The sequence below is a fragment of the Oncorhynchus nerka genome, linkage group LG23 (genome assembly GCF_034236695.1).
Source record: "Oncorhynchus nerka isolate Pitt River linkage group LG23, Oner_Uvic_2.0, whole genome shotgun sequence".
In the NCBI taxonomy this organism is placed as follows: Eukaryota; Metazoa; Chordata; class Actinopteri; order Salmoniformes; family Salmonidae; genus Oncorhynchus; species Oncorhynchus nerka.
The window spans coordinates 52,543,005-52,567,950 of NC_088418.1; the positions used below are offsets into that span (position 1 = coordinate 52,543,005).

General features: G+C 45.2%; 1 protein-coding gene across 1 annotated transcript in view; it reads left to right on the forward strand.

The window, feature by feature from the left end:
* The first annotated feature begins 21,062 nt into the window (after positions 1 to 21,062).
* The window catches only part of LOC115119253 (CUGBP Elav-like family member 2), a 262,492-nt gene continuing 258,608 nt past the window's right edge, over positions 21,063 to 24,946 (forward strand). The window contains exon 1 of the mRNA XM_065008230.1: positions 21,063 to 21,217. Within this exon, the coding sequence (XP_064864302.1) occupies positions 21,165 to 21,217 (53 nt within the window). The 5' untranslated portion in view covers positions 21,063 to 21,164. The remainder of the gene's footprint in view (positions 21,218 to 24,946) is intronic.

Here is a 24,946-nt window from a genome sequence, read left to right on the forward strand (position 1 = left end):
CAACATTTGGCTTCAAGTCTGGGTTATTCCTGGAAGACTCAAATTAGAGAGGGTGGGGACAGAACACGGGTGGAATTGTGGGTAATAAATCCAGAGGTGGGAAGACAGTGAGAAGGCAGCAGGGTGGGGGAGAGACAGGTTACAGGCATTACCACAGAACATCACACATCAAGGTGTGAGTGGTATAAATAAACCACTTCATATCCGGCAGGGTAGGAGTCAATAGCCCAGAGTGTCACAGCGGGAGAAAATTAAAAGAGAGCGAGAGAGAGCGAGAGAGCGAGAGAGAGACAGTGGGTGTGGGAGAGAGAGAGAGAGAGAGAGAGAGAGAGAGAGAGAGAGAGAGAGTGGATCATCCTACGTAAGAGACAAGAGGGAGAGGAGAGAGAGAGAGAGAGAGAGAGAGGATCATCCTACGTAAGAGACAAAAGTGAGAGAGGGAGAGGAGAGAGAGAGAGAGAGAGAGAGAGAGAGAGAGAGAGAGAGAGAGTGGATCATCCTACGTAAGAGACAAAAGTGAGAGAGGGAGAGGAGAGAGAGAGAGAGAGAGAGAGAGAGAGAGAGAGAGAGAGAGAGAGTGGATCATCCTACATAAGAGACAAAAGCGAGAGAGGGAGAGGAGAGAGAGGGAGGAAGGGAGGAGGAGGTGACAAAGAAGAGGACAAACAGTGTGTGCACGTGTGTGTCTGTTGACACATTTGAGTAGTTGCTTTTGGGATAAAAAAGGAAACTAATCACTGTGGCAGATTGATGCTATTTGCTGTGTATTACCACCCCTTCAGTTTGTCTCTTTGTTTAACTCTCTGTCTCTCTGCTCTGTTCTATTCTGTTCTGTTTTCTTTTTCCACTCACAATGTGTTCCCTCTATCCCTCAACCTCTTGTTTTCGCTCCTTCGACATTCTATGTATAAAGAGAACGAGATCACAGCACTATGTCCCTCTGAAAGAGGAAGGGGAAGTAACCACACATGGTGATGCCTGGGTGCTAGGCAACAGTAGTGTGAGTGACATGTTGTATCAATCATACAGAGAGATACAGATTATCGCTGTTGATACCGAAACAATTTCCAACTCTTTATCTAAGGAGCCATATGTTTTTCTGATCAACCTCTCTTATTCCGTTTTTTAATTGACAGCTTCCCAGAAATCTCATATTCTACTTCTGGCTTCAACTCTTCCTTTATAGTCTGTTGAGTAGTTACATCCTGCGGAACTTGATATGAAACAAAAGATGATCTATTACTGTATATTGACAAAATATTAGAGTGACCACTCTAACTATGGAAATACATGTCCTCAACAATGGAAGGCAGGCAGGAGGAGGCGAGATCAGGTAGGACCATTCTAGCCAATGAGAGGGGAGATACGCGTGTGAACAACAGGCACAACTAAGATGTTTTTCTCAAAATTGTCGGAATGCCACCTGAATCCACTTATATCAGTACATTTGTAACAGCCTAAACTTCAATTTGATCGAATGAGCCTCACGTAATTCGACACTCTCTCATAGACCTCCTTATCTAAAGTGGACAGATTTTGGACGGAGTAAATCCTCTCGCTTTGCCTCTTCCTCTCTGTTGAAACATGTCAGCATAAGAGGGGCCATGTCCTTGTCTAACTGTCTCCAACTGGCGTAAGCAGAGAAATAGGTCTGCATTGTGGTTTTAGCTTGTCACAGCTCTTTGTGTGAAACAAGAACATTATTGTGGTTCCTTCCTCATACCTGTTAGTCAAGTGGAAAGTCTGACTCCCTCTGCCTCTGACTAACCCAGTGTCGTGTATAATTGAATTATCTTTCAATGCATTTTATCGTCACATGTTTATCACAAATCTGTACTTGTCACGTCCGTTAGTAGAGACGGACCAAGGCGCAGCGTAGGTAGAGATTCCACATATTTAATAGAGTCAAACTTGGAAAAAACAAAACAAAGGAACCTTGACGACAATGCAGTGCTAACAGGCAACTAAACATAAACAATATCCCATAACCCACAGGTGGAAAAATGCAACTTAAGTATGAGCCCCAATTAGAGACAACGATTACCAGCTGCCTCTAATTGGGAATCATACACAAACTCCAACATAGAAAATAAAACCTAGAACCCCACATAGAAAATATAAAGGGTTCGTGGGGTGTCTAGTATTGGTGGCGGGGCAAAGTACCTGCTCATCCACCAGCATCGGGGGCGGCTCTGGTGCGGGACGAAGTACCTGCTCATCCACCAGCAGCGGGGGCGGCTCTGGTGCGGGACGAAGTACCCGCTCATCCTGCTGATCCAGCCATGGACCCAGGCAGAACACTGTGTCTGGACTGGGCATCGGAGCAAAGGAAGGCTCTGGCCATGAAGCTGGACTGGACTCCGTGTCTGGACTGGGCATCGGAGCAGAGGAGGGCTCCTGCCATGGAGCTGGACTGGACTCCGTGTCTGGACTGGGCATCGGAGCAGAGGAGGGCTCCTGCCATGGACCCAGGCTGAACACTGTGTCTGGACTGGGCATCGGAACAGAGGAGGGCTCCTGCCATGGAGCTGGACTGGACTCCGTGTCTGGACTGGGCATCAGAGCAGAGGAGGGCTCCTGCCATGGAGCTGGACTGGACTCCGTGTCTGCACTGGGCATCGGAGCAGAGGAGGGCTCCGGCCATGGAGCTGGACTGGACTCCGTGTCTGGACTGGGCATCGGAGCAGAGGAGGGCTCCTGCCATGGAGCTGGACTGGACGCCGTGTTTGGACTGGGCATCGGAGCAGAGGAGGGCTCCTGCCATGGAGCTGGACTGGACTCCGTGTTTGGACTGGGCATCAGAGCAGAAGAGGGCTCCTGCCATGGAGCTGGACTGGACGCCGTGTTTGGACTGGGCATCGGAGCAGAGGAGGGCTCCGGCCATGGAGCTGGACTGGACTCCGTGTCTGGACTGGGCATCGGAGCAAAAGAGGGCTCCGGCCATGGAGCTGGACTGGACTCCGTGTCTGGACTGGGCATCGGAGCAGAGGAGGGCTCCTGCCATGGAGCTGGACTGGACTCCGTGTCTGGACTGGGCATCGGAGCAGAGGAGGGCTCCGGCCATGGAGCTGGACTGGACTCCGTGTCTGGACTGGGCATCGGAGCAGAGGAGGGCTCCTGCCATGGAGCTGGACTGGACGCCGTGTTTGGACTGGGCATCGGAGCAGAGGAGGGCTCCTGCCATGGAGCTGGACTGGACGCCGTGTTTGGACTGGGCATCGGAGCAGAGGAGGGCTCCGGCCATGGAGCTGGACTGGACGCCGTGTTTGGACTGGGCATCGGTGCAGGGAAAGGCTCCTGCCATGGAGATAGAGGTTCCGGACCGCTTACCATCACGGGAGGTTCCGGACCGCTAACCATCGCGGGAGGTTCTGAGGTTCCGTCTCAGGAGGTTCCGGACCGTGGAATATCTCAGGAGGTTCCGGACCGTGGGCCGTCTCAGGAGGTTCCGGACTGTGGACCGTCTCAGGAGGTTTCGGACTGTGGACTGTCGCCGGTAGCTCTGGACTGGGAACAGTCGCCGGTAGCTCTGGACTGGGAACAGTCGCCGGTAGCTCTGGACTGGGAACAGTCGCCGGTAGCTCTGGACTGGGAACAGTCGCCGGTAGCTCTGGACTGGGAACAGTTGCCGGTAGCTCTGGACTGGGGAGGCGCACTTGAGGGAGAGTGCGAGGAGCAGGCACAGGACGTACTGGGCTGTGGAGGCGCACTGGAGGTCTGGAGCGTAGAGCTGGCACAACGTGTCCTGGACAAATGACAACCTTCGCACAGCAAATGCGGGGAGCTGGCACAGGACGTACCAGGCTGTGGAGGCGCACTGGAGACATGGTGCGTAGAACCGGCACACATTGTACCGGAACGTTAACACACTTCGCACGGCAAGTGCGGGGAGCTGGCACAGGATGTACTGAGCTGTGAAGACGCACTAGAGACCTGGTGCATATAGCCGGCATCAATTGGACTTCTCAGGACCAGTACGGGGAGCTGACTCAGGTGGCACTAAAATGACAACACGTTCCTTAGGGCAAATGCCGTGCATCCTCCACCAACTCAACAACTCTCCCATTTCTCTCTCCTCCAAATTCTCCCTCTTCTCCCAGACTGGCTCTGGTTCACTCCTCGGCTCCGCAGAATGCTCCATGTGCCACCCCACACCCCAAAAAACTATTGGGGTTTCCGCGGCCTTCCTCCCCGACGTCGTAGCTGTCCTCTCATGCTCCTAGGTGACTCCCACCAAGGAAGGCAATCCTGTCCTGCCAGGAAAAAATGCTACTTAAGTATAATCCCCAATTAGAGACAACAATTACCAGCTGCCTCTATTTGGGAATCATACACAAACCCCAACATATAAATAATAAAATAAAATAAAAAAAACCCTAGTCACGCCCTGACCTACTCTACCATGGAAAATACAGGCTTTCTATGGTCAGGACGTGACAGTACCATGGATTACAACTTCTTTAAACCTAGACCTAGTGAAGCAGAAAACCAACCTGGATGGAGTTTAAACTCTGTAACTTAGCTAGCTACAGAGGGACACTTTACAGGGCAGGTCCCAGGTCCGGGGTAGATGGAGGCCAGGGCCGGATCCAGATTACTGCAGATGTGTTATCTGTGATATGTTTTGAGACAGAACCAGGGCAGTCACAACTCTCCACATCTTCACTGAGAAACTACTACACCAACAGGACTGGGAGGGAGATAGGGATGGAACCAAAGGGAGGAGGAGGGAGAGAAGGGAAGATGAAGAGATAGGGATGGAACCAAAGGGAGGAGGAGGGAGAGAAGGGAAGATTAAGAAATAGGGATGGAACCAAAGGGAGGAGGAGGGAGAGAAGGGAAGATGAAGAGATAGGGATGGAACCAAAGGGAGGAGGAGGGAGAGAAGGGAAGATTAAGAAATAGGGATGGAACCAAAGGGAGGAGGAGGGAGAGAAGGGAAGATGAAGAGATAGGGATGGAACCAAGGGGGGGAGGAGGGAGAGAAGGGAAGATGAAGAGATAGGGATGGAACCAAAGGGAGGAGGAGGGAGAGAAGGGAAGATGAAGAGATAGGGATGGAACCAAAGGGAGGAGGAGGGGGGCATAAAGATGATTCTGAGATAAAGTTCCGAACCCTCATTGGTTTGAATAGTGTCAGCAATTTTTATCTTATATTCTTTTGAACTTAACAGTACTATATAGGCAGAGAACATTGAACAGAACAAGGCTATGTCAATAGCGAGAGAGAAATGTGGACACAAAGAGAGAGAGCGTAAACTTTGCTCAGAAGGGTAGAGGGTGAAAGGAGGAATTATGGAAAGAGAAAATGGATTAATCTTGGACAAGGCCTCACCCTGAAAATACCCTTCCTATTTATATGAGGGGAAGAGGGAAGGAGAGAATAACTGATTGACTGATTGTAAATCATTTGAGACCAACAGGCCTTCTCAACACATTTTCTTAGACCAGCTTAGTGTGAGGAAAGGAAAGAGAAAGGGGGATACCTAATCAGTTGTACAACTGAATGCCTTCAACTATAACCCAACCCCTCTGAATCAGAAGTGCGGGGGGTTGCCTTTAATTGACACCCACGTCATCAGCACCCGGGGAGGTGGTGTCAGTGAAGGGCAAACTGTATGGGGGGGTGGGGTAGTAAATCTGAGGTTGGGGGGTGGACTTGTTACAGGGTCTAGGGCAGTGACTCAAGCAGCAGTCAGTCAGGCTGGTCATCAGAGTAAAGCACTTCATAAGAGGTGCTCACCTCATATAGCCACCATACATTCACCCACTCACACTGATTACAGAGAGAGAGAGAGAGAGAGAGAGTTTGAAGAGAGACGGCATGGAGTTCATAGACCCAGTGTGAGTGACCATAAAACCCCATGTTGTCCATAGCCAACTGATTCCACCCTCATCAGATTAATTTATTATTTTATCCATGGAGAGAGAAATGTTTTTGATTGGTTCAGTTCCACCTCTGCCTCTCCAACAAGGTTGCGCTGTTCGTCCTCTCTCTGTCTGATGCCAGTGAATTGTTTGGTTGGTGTAGAAATGTAATAAACGGACAGAGACTGATTAAGCAGCTGGAAATCGCAAACCATTTCCTATCTACTACCTGTAAACACTGGTGTAGAAAGGAGTTGAGAACAGTAGGCAGTATATCTGGGAGAGGTTTGGGATTCGGCCATGAGGGAATAAGAATTGGGGGAAACTGTTCAGTGATAGGAATATATGGCTGGCATTCTTCTAACAATGCTTCCACTGGTATTATCCATTCTATTCATTGTATTTCTAGTAGCTAGACATGGGTGTACTACTTGTGTCCATTCTATCTAGTGTTTTTCTAGTGAATGGCATGGCTCTGTTGTTCAGTAGCCTGAACATTGTGTTAAAACCTATATCAAATCAAATCGAATCCAGTTTGATTTGTCACATGCACCGAATACAACAGACCTTTACAGTGAAATGCTTACCTACAAGCCCTTACCCAAGCCTTACCTACTCTCTGTTTATCATATATGCATAGTCACTTTAACTATACATTCATGTACATATGTACATACTAACTCAATTGGCTCGACCAACCCGCACATTGGCTAACCGGGCTATCAGTATTGTGTCCCCCCACCCACCGAGCCCTCTTTTACACTACTGCTACTCTCTGTTCATCATATATGCATAGTCACTTTAACATATCTACATGTACATACTACCTCAGCCTGACTAACCGATGCCTGTATGTAGCCTCGCTACTGTTATAGCCTCGCTACTGTATATAGCCTTGCTACTGTATGTAGCCTCTCTACTGTTATAGCCTCGCTACTGTATGTAGCCTCGCTACTGTTATAGCCTCGCTACTGTTATAGCCTCGCTACTGTATGTAGCCTCGCTACTGTATGTAGCCTCGCTACTGTTATAGCCTCGCTACTGTTATAGCCTCGCTACTGTATGTAGCCTCGCTACTGTTATAGCCTCGCTACTGTTATAGCCTCGCTACTGTATGTAGCCTCGCTACTGTTATAGCCTCGCTACTGTTATAGCCTCGCTACTGTTATAGCCTCGCTACTGTATGTAGCCTCGCTACTGTTATAGCCTCGCTACTGTTATAGCCTCGCTGCTGTTATAGCCTCGCTACTGTTATAGCCTCGCTACTGTTATAGTCTCGCTGCTGTTATAGCCTCGCTACTGTTATAGCCTCGCTACTGTTATAGCCTCGCTACTGTTATAGCCTCGCTATAGCCTCACTGTCTTTTTACTGTTGTTTTTATTTCTTTACTTACCTATTGTTCACCTAATACCTTTTTTGCACTATTGGTTAGAACCTGTAAGTAAGCATTTAACTGTAAGGTTCAACTGTAAACCTGTTGTATTCGGCGCACGTGACAAATAAAATTCGATTTGATTTGATTTGTGGGGGAGACGTCCTCGATGCACTTATTGATAAAGCCAGTAACTGATGTGATGTACTCCTCAATGCCATCGGAAGAATCCCGGGAAACATATTCCAGACTGTGCTAGCAAAACAATCCTGTAGTTTAGCATCTGCTTCATCTTTTTTTATGCTCCCTGCTTTAATTTTGACTCGTAAGCAGGAGGATAGAGATGGTCAGATTTGCCAAATGGAGGGTGAGGGAGAGGTTTGTGTTTGGAGTAAAGGTGTTCTAGAATTTTTTCCCTCTGGTTGCACAATTAACATGCTGATAGAAATTAGGTGAACTGATTTAATTTTCCCTGCATTAAAGTCACCGGCCACTAGGAGCGTCGCCTCTGGATGAGCGTTTTCCTGTTTGCATATGGTGGAATGCAGCTCATTGAGTGTGGTTTTAGTGCCAGCCTCGGTCTGTGGTGGTATGTAGACAGCTACGAAAAATACAGACGAAAACTCTCTAGGTAGATAGTATGGTCTCCAGCTTATCATGAGATACTCTACCTCAGGCAGCAAAAACCCTGAGACTTCCTCAGATATCATGCACCAGTTATTGTTTACAAATATGCATAGGCCCCCGCACGTGTCTTACCAGAGGCTGCTGTTCTGTCTTGCCGATAGAGTGTATAACCTACCATCTGTATGTTCTTAATGTCGTCGTTCAGCCACGACTCGGTGAAACATACGATATTACAGTTTTTAATGTCCCGTTGTTAAGATATACGTGCTTTCAGTTCGCATCATTTATTTTCCAGCTATGTGCCCTTTGATACATGTTTAAACCTTCGAGCTCAATCTAGTGGTCTCAACACTCTCTCTCTCTCTCTCTCTCTCTCTCTCTGGAGTCACAGCTATTCTATCACACACACACACACACACACAAACAGACACACACACACACACACTCTAGAATACTATATTTTTACTGCGCGACCAAGACACTATCCACTCTAAATGTGTAAATAAAGTCATACTTGACATAACACATTCATAATCTATACTGTATATACTATTCTGTAGTTTATTACTATGCACATTACCGTGTTCTAACGACCTGTTATTTTGATTAGACTCTTTATTAGTATTGATATTGATCATTGTACTGCAATGTTGAGGGAGTTAGCAGGTAAGCATTTCACCTTGTCTACCTGCTGTAAACTGTGTACATGACTAAAAACACACGATTTGATGTCGACTGTGAAACCAGGTTGTGAAACGAGTCGAACCCGCTTCTGACCCGTTCCAAATCCGCGCCGACCTCCTCGTCATCCCTTCCATATGGCAGCATATCACACGCTGTCGCCACAAGGCCACAGATAATGGCAATGAAATGAATAGAGGTAATAACAAGAGCTGAATCAACATAATCACGTGCATAATCATCACATTCTCCACCACACTCTCAGCTTGAGTTCATAACAGCGATATGAGATTGGAGTTTATTACATTAATCATGTAAACGTTGATCTCGTGATTAAAGCAGAGAACTGCTGTTTATTGCATGTAATTGTATTCGGCCGGGCTAAGCTCCCAGGAATACCACACACCACACAGCAAATTAATATTTGATGAACTGACTCTGGATCAGAAGCAGGGAGAGGGTTCCGGTTTCCTGTGGATGGCTCAGGGCATTGGTTCTGACCTCGAAGCGGTGTTTATCTGTGCTCCGTACTACACAGAGCATTACATAGTTTGTGGTTTGTGTCCCGCAGTATTCATTTCGTTTTTCCATTTTCTCTTTATTATTAATAAACAATTCCCAATAGACGGTGCTGACATGTACACACACACATCACATATGTTGCATACATCAATCAAATGACAGTGTGGGGGAGAGGTGGTGGAGGCAGGGTACGGGAGGCACGGGTGTTGTTTTGAGAGAAAGCGAGCGAGGGGAGAGAGAGGAGGGGAGGGAGATGGAGAGAGATGGGGTTGTAACAGATGTTTCCATCCCTCTTCTTCTCACCCTCTTTCCCCAAAAACTGAGACAAGAATGAACATGATGAAACATGACTCTTCTTTACCACTCTTCCTCTTTCTCTCCCCCCTCCAGGCCCCTTCCCCTGTTTCTTCAAGCTATAGCTGTAGTCCTAGCCTGCATTAGTTAACACTAATGGTGTCGAAGGCAGTTTGTGGATTTGGTAACATCCCACTAAATGTTTGGGGGACATAAACTTCAAAAGGTTAGGCTTTATCGCTACTCAACACTGCTTTATTACCTAGTTTGAGTCATCCAGGGCTCCCTCTCTCCCTCTCCCTCTCTCCCTCTCCCTCTCCCTCTCTCCCTCTCCCTCTCCCTCTCCCTCTCCCTCTCTCCCTCTCCCTCTACCTCTCTCTCTCCCTCTCCCTCTCCCTCTCTGCCTGTCTCTCTCTCTCTTTCTCTCTCTGTCTTTCCCTCTCTCTTCCTCTAAGATCCATGGCCCAATTTTCCTAAACTCTTGTCTTCTTCTGTGTCTTGTCATTTTCCTCCTCCCAAACAACCTATTGTTAGTTTCTCTCTTCAGTTTGGCCTAGATGGCTGTGTGTGAGTGGCTGTGAGTGGGCTTTTTAGGAGCTCAGATGCTCTCAGTAAACATGTGTAAAGATGTTTCAAGGCTTTATGTCTTTAACATGTTTCACTGTGAGTTTATCCTGAGAAACAGTAGCTGGTAAGACAAGGTCAGATGCGTTTTATCTAAGAACATTTGGCAGAATGGTGCTGAGTTTTGGTCCCATCGTTTTTGATTTGATACAGTATATGTAAATGAATAAGATATGAAACCTGGCGTAAAACACAGGTCATATAGGTTAAAGATGCACTCTCTTGCACTTTTGAATAATTTCACCATTTTTTGGCTCACAAGCCAAAACGGGTCCCCGTTTTTACGTGTACTACGTCATCCATTTCGTGTGATCTGTCATACATTTTGCGAATCGTGTCATATGTTACAAATCCAATTGGTGAGAGAGACTGTATGTTTAGAATTTGTTGGGCTTAAGATCCCAGACTGTCTCCTTAGTTTCAATCCATCCATTATCTATGTATTGTCTATCATGCAGAATCCTGATGTGTGGTAGCTATTCTAGTTATGACCATAATACAGTGGTGATTGTTTCCTGCTGGTCACTGTACGTAATGTAGTCTATATTAAGGCTGAGTTGGTGTTTCTGTGTCTGCTCTTTGAACCCTGGGCGCCTGACGGTTCTCGCCATGTTCCGCCTACGGCTTTGACTCCAACCTCACCCCACCACCTCCTCACCCACTCACCCCCTACTCTCCCCCCCCCCCTCTTCCTCAAGGCACTATCCTTGGTCACGTGCCTCTCTGTTCCTGATCCCATGAACTCTGTGATTTATTCAGCAGTGTGCCTGGGCTGGATGCTCTGGAACGTACACTCGGGAGAGAAGGAGGGAGGGAGGAGGATACGAGCGACGGAGGCGGCTCAGAAGATTCCTCAACAATGAGAAACAGATGATCGTATTCACTAGGAGGGAGCGTGTGCATGCGTCTGTTTTCTCAAGCTTTATTATTAACACATTTCGATGACCAAAGCCCTCACACTGGTTGTCACAAGATATTCAACGGCTTTCCTTGGAGCCCAGACAAATTTGTTCCCCAGTTCTCTCTCTCTCTCTCTCTCTCTCTCTCTCTCTCTCTCTCTCTCTCTCTCTCTCTCTCTCTCTCCCTTCCCCCACCCTCCTTCCCTTCCTACCTCCCTCTCCCTTCCTCTCTGGCAGCTAGCCCTGAAGAGAGTTGATGCAGTTGCTGTAGACAGATATAGAATATCCATATTAAATACCTGGGTGGAATATTGCACGTTGTGTTGTCATAGCACTGCCACTGCCAAACATTGCTTACTGTTGCGAATAGAACCGACGGCGTCATGACATCACATTCTTACGCCTGTCAAAACGAATCGCTGGAATTCTCGTTATTGCCTTGTAAATAACAGTGGCTTGTTGTACTGGGAAATGATCTGGTGGACACCCCTCACAAGTAGATGTTTCCTCCGTCAGAGAGCGCTAAGCCATGTTTGAGCTGTTTGGCTTAGACAATAGAAGAAATGGCAGGATGAGTCCTCGGGCAGGATTTGATTGAATGTTCATAACTGTCGTCTCCTCTCTGGCCTCCACCTGAACTTCAACAGCCTGCCCGTGCCTGAGAAAGATTTCTGGTTTCCCCCTGTCTCTCACACACATACAGTACACACAGTGACAGACATGAGACGATATTACTGCCCATATACTGTTGAATGACTTCATTTTGACGCGCCGTCGGTTTCTCCTTCTAGAAAAGAGTGAAATAGCCACTTCAGGGATGCCAGGGAGTATAGGATTAAGTCCGTGTGACCGTCTGTCATTGCATATGAGCTTCATTCAAAGCAGAATGTCCGACACACATATCATCTCTGCTTTAAAAGCATTGTAGATCTACAGTATAGAAATATAGAGAGAACACAACGGTACCTACAGTTCAGTAGGAATAGCACAACAGCGGTTTTATGGGGTAATACCCTGAGGCAACACTTCCCCTAGTAAACACACACACACCTCACTTTCACCTCCAACACACACACACACACACACACACACCTTTCATCCCTACCACCAAACAGACAGATACAGACATGTGCACACACACACACACACACGCACACGCACACGCACACACACGTGGCGTAGCCAGAATTTCATCGGTGAGTGGGTGTGCCGAAATGTAGGTTGGCCATCCCCCAAAAATGTGCAGTTTTATAGCACACACACACACACACACACACGTGGCGTAGCCAGAATTTCATTGGTGAGTGGGTGTACCGAAATGTAGGTTGGCCATCCCCCAAAAATGTGCAGTTTTATAGCTTATCTCATGATATTCTACACATTTTGCCATGAGGCTGAGAGGAAATGTTGCTGTTTTAAAGCTAATTTCCTGCAATTCTACACATTTTGCCATGAGGCTGGGAGAATTGTGCATTTTTAAAGCTAATTAAAGCTCAAATATGTATTGACTGTGATAAAGGCACTGGATTATGAACTGTCTTGTTTGCTAAATGAACAAATAAAGTAGGCATGGGAAATGGTGCATATATAGCCATAGAAACACAGGGAAATGGTGCATATATAGCCATAGAAACACAGGGAAATGGTGCATATATAGCCATAGAAGCACAGGGAAATGGTGCATATATAGCCATAGAAGCACAGGGAAATGGTGTATATATAGCCATAGAAGCACAGGGAAATTGTGCATATATAGCCATAGAAACACAGGGAAATGGTGCATATATAGCCATAGAGGCACAGGGAAATGGTGCATATATAGCCGTAGAAGCACAGGGAAATGGTGCATATATAGCCATAGAAGCACAGGGAAATGGTGCATATATAGCCATAGAAGCACAGGGAAATGGTGCATATATAGCCATAGAAGCACAGGGAAATGGTGCATATATAGCCATAGAAGCACAGGGAAATGGTGCATATATAGCCATAGAATCACAGGGAAATGGTGCATATATAGCCATAGAAGCACAGGGAAATGGTGCATATATAGCCATAGAAATACAGGGAAATGGTGCATATATAGCCATAGAAGCACAGGGAAATGGTGCATATATAGCCATAGAAGCACAGGGAAATGGTGCATATATAGCCATAGAAACACAGGGAAATGGTGCATATATAGCCATAGAAACACAGGGAAATGGTGCATATATAGCCATAGAAGGACAGGGAAATGGTGCATATATAGCCATAGAAACACAGGGAAATGGTGCATATATAGCCATAGAAGCAAAGGGAAATGGTGCATATATAGCCATAGAAGCACAGGGAAATGGTGCATATATAGCCATAGAAGCACAGGGAAATGGTGCATATATAGCCATAGAAGCACAGGGAAATGGTGCATATATAGCCATAGAAGCACAGGGAAATGGTGCATATATAGCCATAGAAGCACAGGGAAATGTTGCATATATAGCCATAGAAACACAGGGAAATGGTGCCTATATAGCCATGGAAGAACAGGGAAATGGTGCATATATAGCCATAGAAGCACAGTGACATAGGCCTCAATGAGGTCATATTCATGACTTATTGGGGTGTGGCAACCAAGAGTGAATATCATTCCAGTTCATCTGTTATGTTATATTTAATCAAATCTTACTAACCCAGTGCACAGCTTGCTATGAATTCTATCTGATTGTGTTTGCACGTTAAGGTAAAAATATTAATGTCCCACACTTTTCATTCCCACCTCCACAAGAACGCATACCGAGGCGGACGCAGTGTTCCCCATGTTCCATCAGCTCCACAACAACACAGAGCTCTGCCCTCCGTCCCTACCTCAGCCAGCCCAGCGGCACTCTGGGAGATGGAATGTGATCTGATTACTGACCTCTGGTCCGCTGTAGAGCTGCTGGGAGGCAGGGACCACAACACTGACGGACACCTCTGCTCTCTACCACAGGCACACGGACAGGGACAGGGGGGCGATGGGGGATGAGGTGGGGGCTTGGAGGGGGGGGGGGTTCTGTTATTGGCAACCGTGCTCTAGGGCTGAGAACACACACATATGTACACAGAGACAAACACAGATGCACACACACACAGATGATACTACTGCCAAATTAGAGGGTGTGATATACACTGAAATGTATATCACACACGCACATAAAGTTATTGGTGAGTGTGCCCCGGGGGCGTGAGCACACAGATGGGTCGGAGATTGCTTCCTGTTTGGGACGGGTTGTGTCGACCCGCAGGGTTTTAATTGGCTGCAACTCCATCTGGCCTCTGACCTATCGCACAATTGACCGCTCCGCCAGAGAGGGGGAAAAGAACGAGTGACAGAAAGAGAGGTGGAGAGAGAGTGGGAGAAAGATAAACAGTGAGATATACAGACGGCGAGAGAGACTGAGATGAAAGGAGACAGAGAAATAGAAAGAGAGGGAAACAGAGAGAGATGGAGGAGAGAGAGGAGATCAGGACAAATTGAAGGGAAACCAAGTACAAAGAATTCTTGTGACTGATTGCCGTTCTAGGTTCAAATGGTCAGCCCATTGGAGAATGGTTGCCACTTACCAACGGATGGAAATGTTGGATTTCTATGGCATGTACTCCTACATCTGTTACTATGATGAATGTTGGCAATGTTTTCTCATTCAGATAGATGTCCCTGTGTACTCGCCTGTCCTATAGTCATCATCTGTCAAATAGGTTATTCTATTCATTAGAAGAATACAGTGTATTATTACATCCACAAGGAAGAATTGAAACGGAGATGAAACAGGAAATAGATACAGAAAGATGGATTCTCAGAGAGGGGGAGATGAAAGGGGAGGAGAGAAGCATGGTGCGTCAGAGAGAGAGAGGAAAAAGAGAGGGGGAGAGAGATGGGAATAGTGTGTAAAAGAGGATGTCTGGCAGTTTGGCTCCAAACAGGAAGTGACAGTTAACACACTTCCTGTTGTAACATCACGCCAGAGCTCTATTTTCAACCCTCCACCAACGGCACAGTGAACCATAGAGATATCTATGCTCCACGCAGACAATAATAATAATAATAATAATAATAATAATAATAATAATAATTGATTGGATTTATATAGTGCCTTTCTACTAACTGAGGTACTCAAATCAAAGTGCTTTACATAGTAAGGGGGAAACTCATCCTCTACCAATATGTGGCACCCAACTGGGTGATGGACAGCAACCATGTTTGTGCCAGGACACTCACCACACATCAGCTAGTATGGAGGAGAGGTGAGGAATGATATATGCCAATTAGGAATGAAAGAATACCGGTTAAGTGATGTCTCCTGGTGTAGCGGCTCTCGTTGGTGGTAGGAAGAGTAGACCAAAGCGCAGCGTTGAAACTGTTCATGATTCTTTTATTAAAAAAAACACTCAAACAAAATAACAAAAGCGAAAAACGAAAGCGCACAGTTCTGTCAGGCTAAGACACTAAACAGAAAACAAGATCCCACAACCTAATAGTGGGGGAAAGGGCTGCCTAAGTATGATCCCCAATCAGAGACAACGATAGACAGCTGCCTCTGATTGGGAACCACACTCGGCCAAAAACAAAGAAACAGAAGACATAGAATTTCCCACCCGAGTCACACCCTGACCAAACCAAACATAGAGAATAATAAGGATCTCTAAGGTCAGAGCGTGAAACCTGGTCTGACAAACAACGCTGCAGCTCTGCCACCGGAAGGCAGACCTCGGGGGATGTAGTGGATTGAGACGGAGCCCATGCAAGATAAAATCTCTAGCTTAAACGGGGATGTTTATATTATGCTAATTCGATTCCCGTCGGCGGTGCAGACAGCGACTCTAGGGGGTTAGAAATGAGGGGGATGATTAGGTGGCCATGATGAAAATGGGTCCAGGTTGGGAGTTTAGCCAGGACACCGGGGTTAACACCCGTACTCTTGCGATAAGTGCCATGGGATTTTTTATGACCACAGAGTGTCAGGACACACGTTGAATGTCCCATCCGAAAGACAGCATCCTACACGGTGCAATGTCCCCTTTACTGCCCTGGGGCATTGGGATTAGATCTTAAGACCAGAGGGAAGAGTGAACCCTACTGGCTCTCCAACACCACTTCCAGACAACAGTGTGTGGAGAGGAGAAAAATAACAAGATTTTACGTTAGACAGGGTGGAAGTGACCAAAGCCTAAGGGTACAGATATGAAGCACAGTACATACAGTATACTACCTATCACTCACAGGAGGTTGGTGGCACCTTAATTGGGGAGGACGGGCTCGTGGTAATGACTGGAGTGGGATCAGTGGAATGGTATTAAATACATCAAACACATGGTTTCCAGGTGTTTGATGCCAATCCATTTGCTCTGTTCCAGCCATTATTATGAGCCGTTCTCCTCCCAGCAGCCTCCCGTGCTATCACTGTGTACCACGTCCAGTAATAGGCTACCACAAACAATGAAAACAGAGATTTCCTCTCTTCTCATCCTTTGTCTGTTCTTTACTGGCTGTCAGTCTTCAATATTCATATTACTGTAGCTATGTGTGTGGAGTACCTGATGAAATAGGGCATTTGTTTTTTTTCCCGTCTCTCTCTCTCTCTCTCTCTCTCTCTCTCTCTCTCTCTCTCTCTCTCCTCTCTCTCTCTCTCTCTCTCTCTCTCCTCTCTTCTCTCTCTCTCTCTCTCTCTCTCTCTCTCTCTCTCTCTCTCTCTCTCTCTCTCTCTCTCTCTCTCTCTCTCTCTCACACACACACACACACACACACAGAGTACGGAATGCTTTCAGTATCTGAGTGGGTTGCATATTGATTTTTAGTGTTGAACTTGTGTCGCTCTCTCTGCCTCGCACCCCCACAGACACATTCTGACAGAGGAGTTGATTAGGAACAGCTCTAAATATATCCCTCCATCTCTTCCCTCCCTCTCGCTCTCTCTCTCTCTCTCTCTCGCCCTCTCTCACACTCTCTCTCTCTCCCACTCTCGCTCCATCCTCTATCACCTGAACATATGTTTTCCTCTCGTATTTCCTAAATAATGATACTGCACCTCTCCTCTTCTATTTCCAGCTAAATACAGAACCTTCTTACCTTAATAATTCTGAAACCTTTTCCCTCTTTTTCATTGGGTGTTCTTAAACCTACTCTCATCCAGGATAGCTCATTTAGAGTCAGCTCTTATTACAGTTTCCTAGTGGCACATTAAACATAAACCAATTAAACACATACATTGACAATCACAACCTACAACCACTATACACTCTTTCACTAGCCAGGCAACCTTCTCTAGAAGATCTGCACTCGTCATCGGTTTACTCTAGGGATAATTAGACGCAAGTGTGTGAAGGATGTGAGAGAGGGGTAGGCGTTGTGTGAGGATGTTCCCCATCTCCTTTCCCCCGTGGCAAACTGACATCTTCCTACCCAGACTAACTGGCTCAGACTCACCTGTGTGTTGAACACCATAGGTGTAAGACCTCACACCGGTCTCCGCTCCACCACTCTTCACTGGATTCGCCTGATGTCTTTCCATGAAGACACGCACACACACACACTCACTGTAGTACAGCACGGCACATCCTCGCCGATAACTGCGCTTCCGACAGAGTGAGATGGAAATATAGATACGCAGATGACAGATGGGAGAAAGTCTCTATTTATTCTATATCTGTGGTATCCAGTAGGTAAACAATAGATAAGAAGCCTCAGTATCTCTCTCCCTCTCTGCCCACAATTTAGCGTTCCCTGATTGTGGCGTAGAACAAACAGACAAACAAACATGTTTATTGGGGCATTCTCTTGTGTGTGTGACTGTTTGTGAGTGAGCCATTTGCGTTAGATTTAAATCTAATTTGCGTCTCCCTGGGTTTTATCTCCGACATCCTGATTCGGTAGCTATGAAGCGGCTCAGCCAACTGTTCCCTTGTTGTTTTGAAGGGAATGATTCTCATAAATGGAGCCTTTTCAGACAATGTTCATGTGGGTGTATAGCTTTAGGCATATTTGACAGGATCAAATGGCTTACACAGAGAAGGAAACACTGTCGTTTATGAAATAATCCCCCCATATTTATTTCATCCACATCCGTTTTCTCCCTCTGCCTCGTTTTTTCCCTCCTTTCCGACCCCCTAAATGAATTGAGGTAAAATGGGAATCTATATTCCGTGGGTGGTTTGGAGATGGAGCCACTTTAAGATTTAAATTGCACATGACACATGTTTGATGTCATAAACCTCAGGCTTCTCTCTTCCGGTGGGCCTGAATGTTTCAAAGAAAAGTGCTGGAGGAGGGAAATGTTTTTAGAAAATGAAAAAAATGCGTTATATTGTCCCATACACCAAATAGGTGCAGTGAAATGTGTTGTTTTACAGGGTCAGCTATAGTTGTACAGCACCCCTGGGGAAAATTAAGATTTTCCTCTGGTCGGCTCAGGTATTCCAACCAACGTCCTTTCGGTTCCAGGCCCAACGCTCTAACCGCCAGGCTACCTGCCCCTGTGTGTGTGTGTGTGTGCACGCGTGTGTGCGTTTGTGTTTTAGCGCCAGACTTCAGACACGTGAACACCTAAGACGTCAAGACCACTATCGTGATTTTATGCAGAAATTAAAACTGTGCTGGGAAGAGACAAACTGATTGATCTATTGCTGTGTGTGTTGTGTGTGTATGTGTGTGTTGTGTGAGTATGTGTGTGATGAAGAGAGAGAGAGGGAGCGAGCGAGAAAGATAGAGAGATAGGGAGAGAGAGAGAGAGAGAGAGATGCTGTCAACTCTCCTTCCTCCACCCGGAGTCTGAAGTCTGCAGATGTCCAATTCAGTCTATTTAAAGCATCGTCTCTCTCGCTGGTGAGAGAGGGAGGCTGTAGTTTTGGATTATTGTTATGTCTTTACCTTGAGAACACTGTTTTGCTATTCTACCCTATTGGAGGGAGTGTGTATGTCATTCACAATTACATACAGTACATGTGCTATATAACCACTCCAAGATGTGCAAGGTTAGAGAACCACAGACATCTGAAGTTTAAAATGTAGCGGACATATACCCAGAGGGGCTGTAGTAGTGGATGCAGGTATATGCGGTATGAATACACATAATAATCAAATCAAAATCAAATCAAATGTATTTATATAGCCCTTCTTAGATCAGCTGATATCTCAAAGTGCTGTACAGAAACCCAGCCTAAAACTCCAAACAGCAAGCAATGCAGGTGTAGAATAACACACATAACCACAAAGATTTTTGTGTTCCCTGTGTAGATCTGAAAGACCATGGTGTTAACCCCTCCTAGCCAACCAGGCACATCGGTGGAGCTATGACTTTATTGCTAAGTTATACCTATTTGATCATTCAGACTTGCAAGTGGTTGTCTTGGATGTGAGTCGTTACATTGCATGTGTTTTCACATGATGAAAGAGAACCATGGTGCCTTTTCGTATCCTTACTCCCTGTGATGAAATAGGTCCGTTGAATCAAGTCTTTGATAAAGCTATAGCTCGGTGTACATTCTTAGATAAAAGGTGCTATCTAGAACTGGGTTCTTCGAATGTTTCCATAGGATAAACATTTGAAGAACCCTTTTGGGTTCCATGTAGAGCCCATGGGTTCTACCTGTAACCAAAAATGGTTCTCCTTAGAACCAAACATGGTTCTCCTATGAGGGCAGCTGACAAAACCCTTTGGAAGTGTAGTGGTATTTTAGGAAATAAACCAAAGTACACCACAAAGAAATACCAACAACCAAAATGCTGTGTTGTACTGGGATGATATCTGTGTCAAGGTCTTTCCAGACAGCCACATTGTGTCATAACCGATTATGTGGCTAGAAACAAAAACCTGACATCATTTTTTATTTTTTCACCTTGGACCTTTGCCATGTTGGAGACTTTTATCTCCCTCACCAACTTTAAACATCTGCTATCTGAGCAGCGAACCGATCGCTGCAGCTGTAAATAATCCATCTGTAAATAGCCCACCCAATTTACCTACCTCATCCCCATACTGTTTTTATTTATTTACTTTTCTGCTCTTTTGCACATGATCATCTGATCATTTATCACTCCAGTGTTAATCTGCTAAATTGTAATTATTCGCTCCTATGGCCTATTTATTGCCTACCTCCTCATGCCTTTTGCACACAATGTATATAGACTCGTTTTTTTCTACTGTGTTATTGACTTGTTTATTGTTTACTCCATGTGTAACTCTGTGTTGTTGTCTGTTCACACTGCTATGCTTTATCTTGGCCAGGTTGCAGTTGTAAATGAGAACTTGTTCTCAACTAGCCTACACTAAATAAAAATAATAAGTTAAATAAAGGTTAAATAAAAAATAAATAAATACAATTTTGCGGCCTATAGTCATACTGTGCTGCAGCGTCACATCGGCTGAGAGGGGAGAGAGGAGCTGGGAAAAGAAAGTTGACTTTTATCAACAGGAAGTGAACAATGACAGTGTTTTGGCCTAATGAAAATAGATGGAGATGGCCTAACCCAGTATATTGTCTCTGCTCCATTAGATAAGCAGGCTACTACTGAACATAACTTGTAGATGCAGTGTCTACCTCTCTGAATAATTGCAATGAAAGCCTATTGGGCCACCTGTAATAACAATTCTTGGAATTTCTTATCTGTTCATAGCCAATGTTATGTTAGGCCTATCATTTGTCCGTTGAGGATAAGATTTTCCCCCGATTTCATTCTGTATGGCATGAATTTGCACATTGATTTGAATGTAAATCAAGTCAAGCAGGACAGATGATGCAGGCAAGTCTACCACAGATACCAATTCAAATAGGACACATTCAATAACAATTTGTGTGATCTAATTGTATCCCTGTCGATAATCATTAGGCAAAGTGAACCTGGCTTATTTAAAAAATAACGAGTTGAACAGGATGTGATGTGTACATGTGCCATGTTATTTCTGGGCAAATCTAATAAATAAGTTATAGCCTATGTGATTATTGTAAAGACACAATTTCTGGTGCTTTGGATGAAAAGTGCTCTTGAATAAATAGTCACTAATTTGTTCTGTATAGGATCCTAATATTGTTTTATGAGGTTTTGGGATGGCTGGAGAGGTGGAGAAATCGGTCGCTGTGTGTAGCGGCAGAGCGCAGGCTGGCTTCAGCAGGGGGCGGAGGGAGAGAGCTATGACAGCGCTTATCACACAACCAAGAAGTAGGACGAGTTGCATCCTAGCGCTACTGTCATTTGCAGACGGAGTACAGCTCTCGCCGCTTTTGTTCAGCTATCGCGCCCCGTGCTGCTAGCTAGTCAACAATGGTTTCTATCATTTCAGACCTGGACCCACTGAAAAACTGGAACGTGTTAAGGTAAGTCCAAGTCCCGGTTTCTAGCTCGCCTTCATGAATGCAGCAGAAATGATAGGAGTGAATTGGTGTGATACCCAACGTGCGGTGCTGGGAGGGACGCGGGGGGCAAAGGGTTATCGCTGGTGAATGGATGCAGCGACTTATTCCGCGGACGTACCCACTTGCATTACTTTGCGATATTCTGGTATTTAGCCCCTTTTACACTTATCCAGAGTCAAACTCGTGAATACTATCTGTATGCCTCTGCATGCAGTAGGCCAATAGAGGAAGTTAGCGGTAGTTTTGCGTGCCAATGTTAACAATGACTGGAAGTCTCCAGGTAAATTAACAATGCTACCTACAGTACAGCAGCAATACTGCGCCCTCGGCAGTTTTAAATGGGGCGATGTCGGGTCCTGTTTCGGTAAAGCTCTGTTGAGAACAATGTACTGTAGCTACTTTTGGATTTCTCTTTTCTCCCCCTCTCTTTCTGCTGTCGTGTCTGACGCATGCAAGCTGCTCATCAGCCCTTCATCTTATTAACCCTTGGTGATCTTCCCTCTCGCACCGTGGACCACAAAGTTCATGCAAGCTGCTCATCAGCCCTTCATCTTATTAACCCTTGGTGATCTTCCCTCTCGCACCGTGGACCACAAAGTTCCTCAACAATTTCCAGTTGCCGATACCCTAGACTATGGGCACCATCATCATCCTCACCGACCGGTAGCCTAGACTACTGTCTTTGAGAGCTGCGTTGTCACAACGCCCTGGAGTCATATAGGCTACGTATTTATTGCAAATGAAGCATTGAGGGAACATTTATTGCAAGTTTATATCCCCTTCACGTAGCTCTCTTTTGTTAATGAAAAACTGTCACTTACAGTTTAGCCTAAAACATACCTTTTTATTTTATTTTAACACAGCATGTTTAGCTTACCTAAGGAAGATGCGTTACTCTGCTCCATCTCTGCACCTCCTGAAGGAATACACTTTTATTGCTTCAAGTTTTCACATCCCATTTTCAGAGCAATGTGTAGCCTACTTTCATTATAGTGCTCAGCAAGGTCATTTCCTGAAATAATTTATTTATTTATTTTATTTCACCTTTATTTAACCAGGTAGGCAAGTTGAGAACAAGTTCTCATTTACAATTGCGACCTGGCCAAGATAAAGCAAAGCAGTTCGACACATACAACAACACAGAGTTACACATGGAGTAAAACAAACAGTCAATAATACAGTAGAAACAAGTCTATATACGATGTGAGCAAATGAGGTGAGATAAGGGAGGTGAAGGCAAAAAAAGGCCATGGTGGCGAAGTAAATACAATATAGCAAGTAAAACACTGGAATGGTAGATTTGCAATGGAAGAATGTGCAAAGTAGAAATAAAAATAATGGGGAGCAAAGGAGCAAAATAAATAAATTAATTAAATACAGTAGGGAAAGAGGTAGTTGTTTGGGCTAAATTAAAGGATGTTAAATTATAGAATGTTGTGAAGCTAGCTGAGAAAATAACCTACCTGCGCTCAGAGCCGCTGGGAGTAAGGGTGCTGAAGGTTCTACAGCACCACCTGAAAAATCAGAATAAAAATATATTTTTCCACAAAAGTAGTGCACTGGGGCTTTAAAAGTCCTGTATTAGCGACACCCCCAAACTACTTGCCACAGCTATGCCTGTACCTGTGGCCCTCTGCCCAGTTCCTCTCTGTTTCCCTCCTCCAGGACTGTCTTACAGCTACAACACTATAGGTTACACCAATATATATGACTCTGGGCTACACTAACACTCTACCCTAACACTTCATGTTACCATCTAATTGCCTACACCTGCAAAATGTGTATTAATGCATTCACTGTCATTTGACATTTTAGTCGGCATTTGTGCATTTTAAATGCTGGAATTTGAATATTGAAGACTTTTGATACTGAATAAGTCATGATAATTCCCTCGACGGACTCCTCATCAGCAGACATGGTCTAGTTCTGATTCTGAAATTATATTTTCAGTTTGAGAAGCCACAGTGACGATGGAGCACGAGGCTCCAGAAATTTCACGCAGAGCTTAAAAAGTCCTCTTTTAATGCTGCTTTTTATCATTCCCTATTTAAATATCCCTTATTCCTTACTAGAAATTCCTCATCAATAAATCAGGAATAGATATATATTTTTTTATCACAGGAACCCTAAAGAACATGCTTATTGCTGCTGTGACTGTGAGCCTGTGAAGACGGAATGATGTCAGTCTAGCCTTATAGTGATGGCCCTATGGAGCCTGGGGCATGAAATGGCTTGTGGTACTGACCCGCACACACTCACATTAAAAGGTGAAGATGGGGAGGATGACCCACTGTTTCTCTACGGAGGCTATTTCCTGTCTTTCCTATTCCACTGATCTGTTTGGTTAACCAGGACGCCCCTCTGGGTGATAGAGAATCTTCGTAATATGTATGCAGTTGGTACCTCTGATGAGTATATCAGGGCAAGGAATTCTTGGCCTCTCAGTCAACTTTTCCATGTGTGAATGAAATAGTCTCTCTTTTCTAAGTGGACACACACACACACACACTGCGCTGGTAAGCGGAGGGCGGGCCCCGATCATTGAGGGATGTAATCTGTTGTTGAAGGACAGGATGAGAGATGAGTGGGGGAGGATGAGGAGGGGAGTGATGGAGGGGTATTTGTCTCTCTCTTTATTAAACCTCTGCTGCTTTAGATTAGCTGCAGGAGCAGCTGTCCCTCTCTCAAGACTGAGCATCTTAATAAAGACCAGCTTAGGGCTGGCCCTCCACACACACACACATCCTCTTCTATCTCCCCCTTCTCTTTTTCTCTCTCGTTCTGTCTTTTCTCTTTCACTGTTAGCTTAGTGTATTATAATGAAGCAACTCTGTGCTTCTTCTCCGAGGCACAGCCACATCTCCCTAATGAGGATCACCTCCGACAGACACACACACACACACACACACACACACACACACACACACACACACACACCACACACACACACACACACACACACACACACACCATTAAGACACCGACAGTCCCAACCACCTCTGTCACATACAATTAGCAGCAATCCCTGTAGCGTGGTATATTTTGTGCATGGTGTTATTGTGGGGTTGGATAATATGCAGGACCGAAGATGTACAATCTCTCCCTTATCTTGGATGTGGTGTACACTGTATTATCTTGGATGTGGTGTACACTGTATTATCTTGGATGTTGTGTACACTGTATTATCTTGGATGTGGTGTACACTGTATTATATTGGATGTGGTGTACACTGTATTATCTTGGATGTTGTGTAAACTGTATTATCTTGGATGTTGTGTAAACTGTATTATCTTGGATGTTGTGTACACTGTATTATCTTGGATGTTGTGTACACTGTATTATCTTGGATGTTGTGTACACTGTATTATCTTGGATGTTGTGTAAACTGTATTATCTTGGATTGTAAACTGTATATCTTGGATGTTGTGTAAACTGTATTATCTTGGATGTTGTGTACACTGTATTATCTTGGATGTTGTGTACACTGTATTATCTTGGATGTTGTGTAAACTGTATTATCTTGGATGTTGTGTACACTGTATTATCTTGGATGTTGTGTAAACTGTATTATCTTGGATGTTGTGTAAACTGTATTATCTTGGATGTTGTGTACACTGTATTATCTTGGATGTTGTGTAAACTGTATTATCTTGGATGTTGTGTAAACTGTATTATCTTGGATGTTGTGTA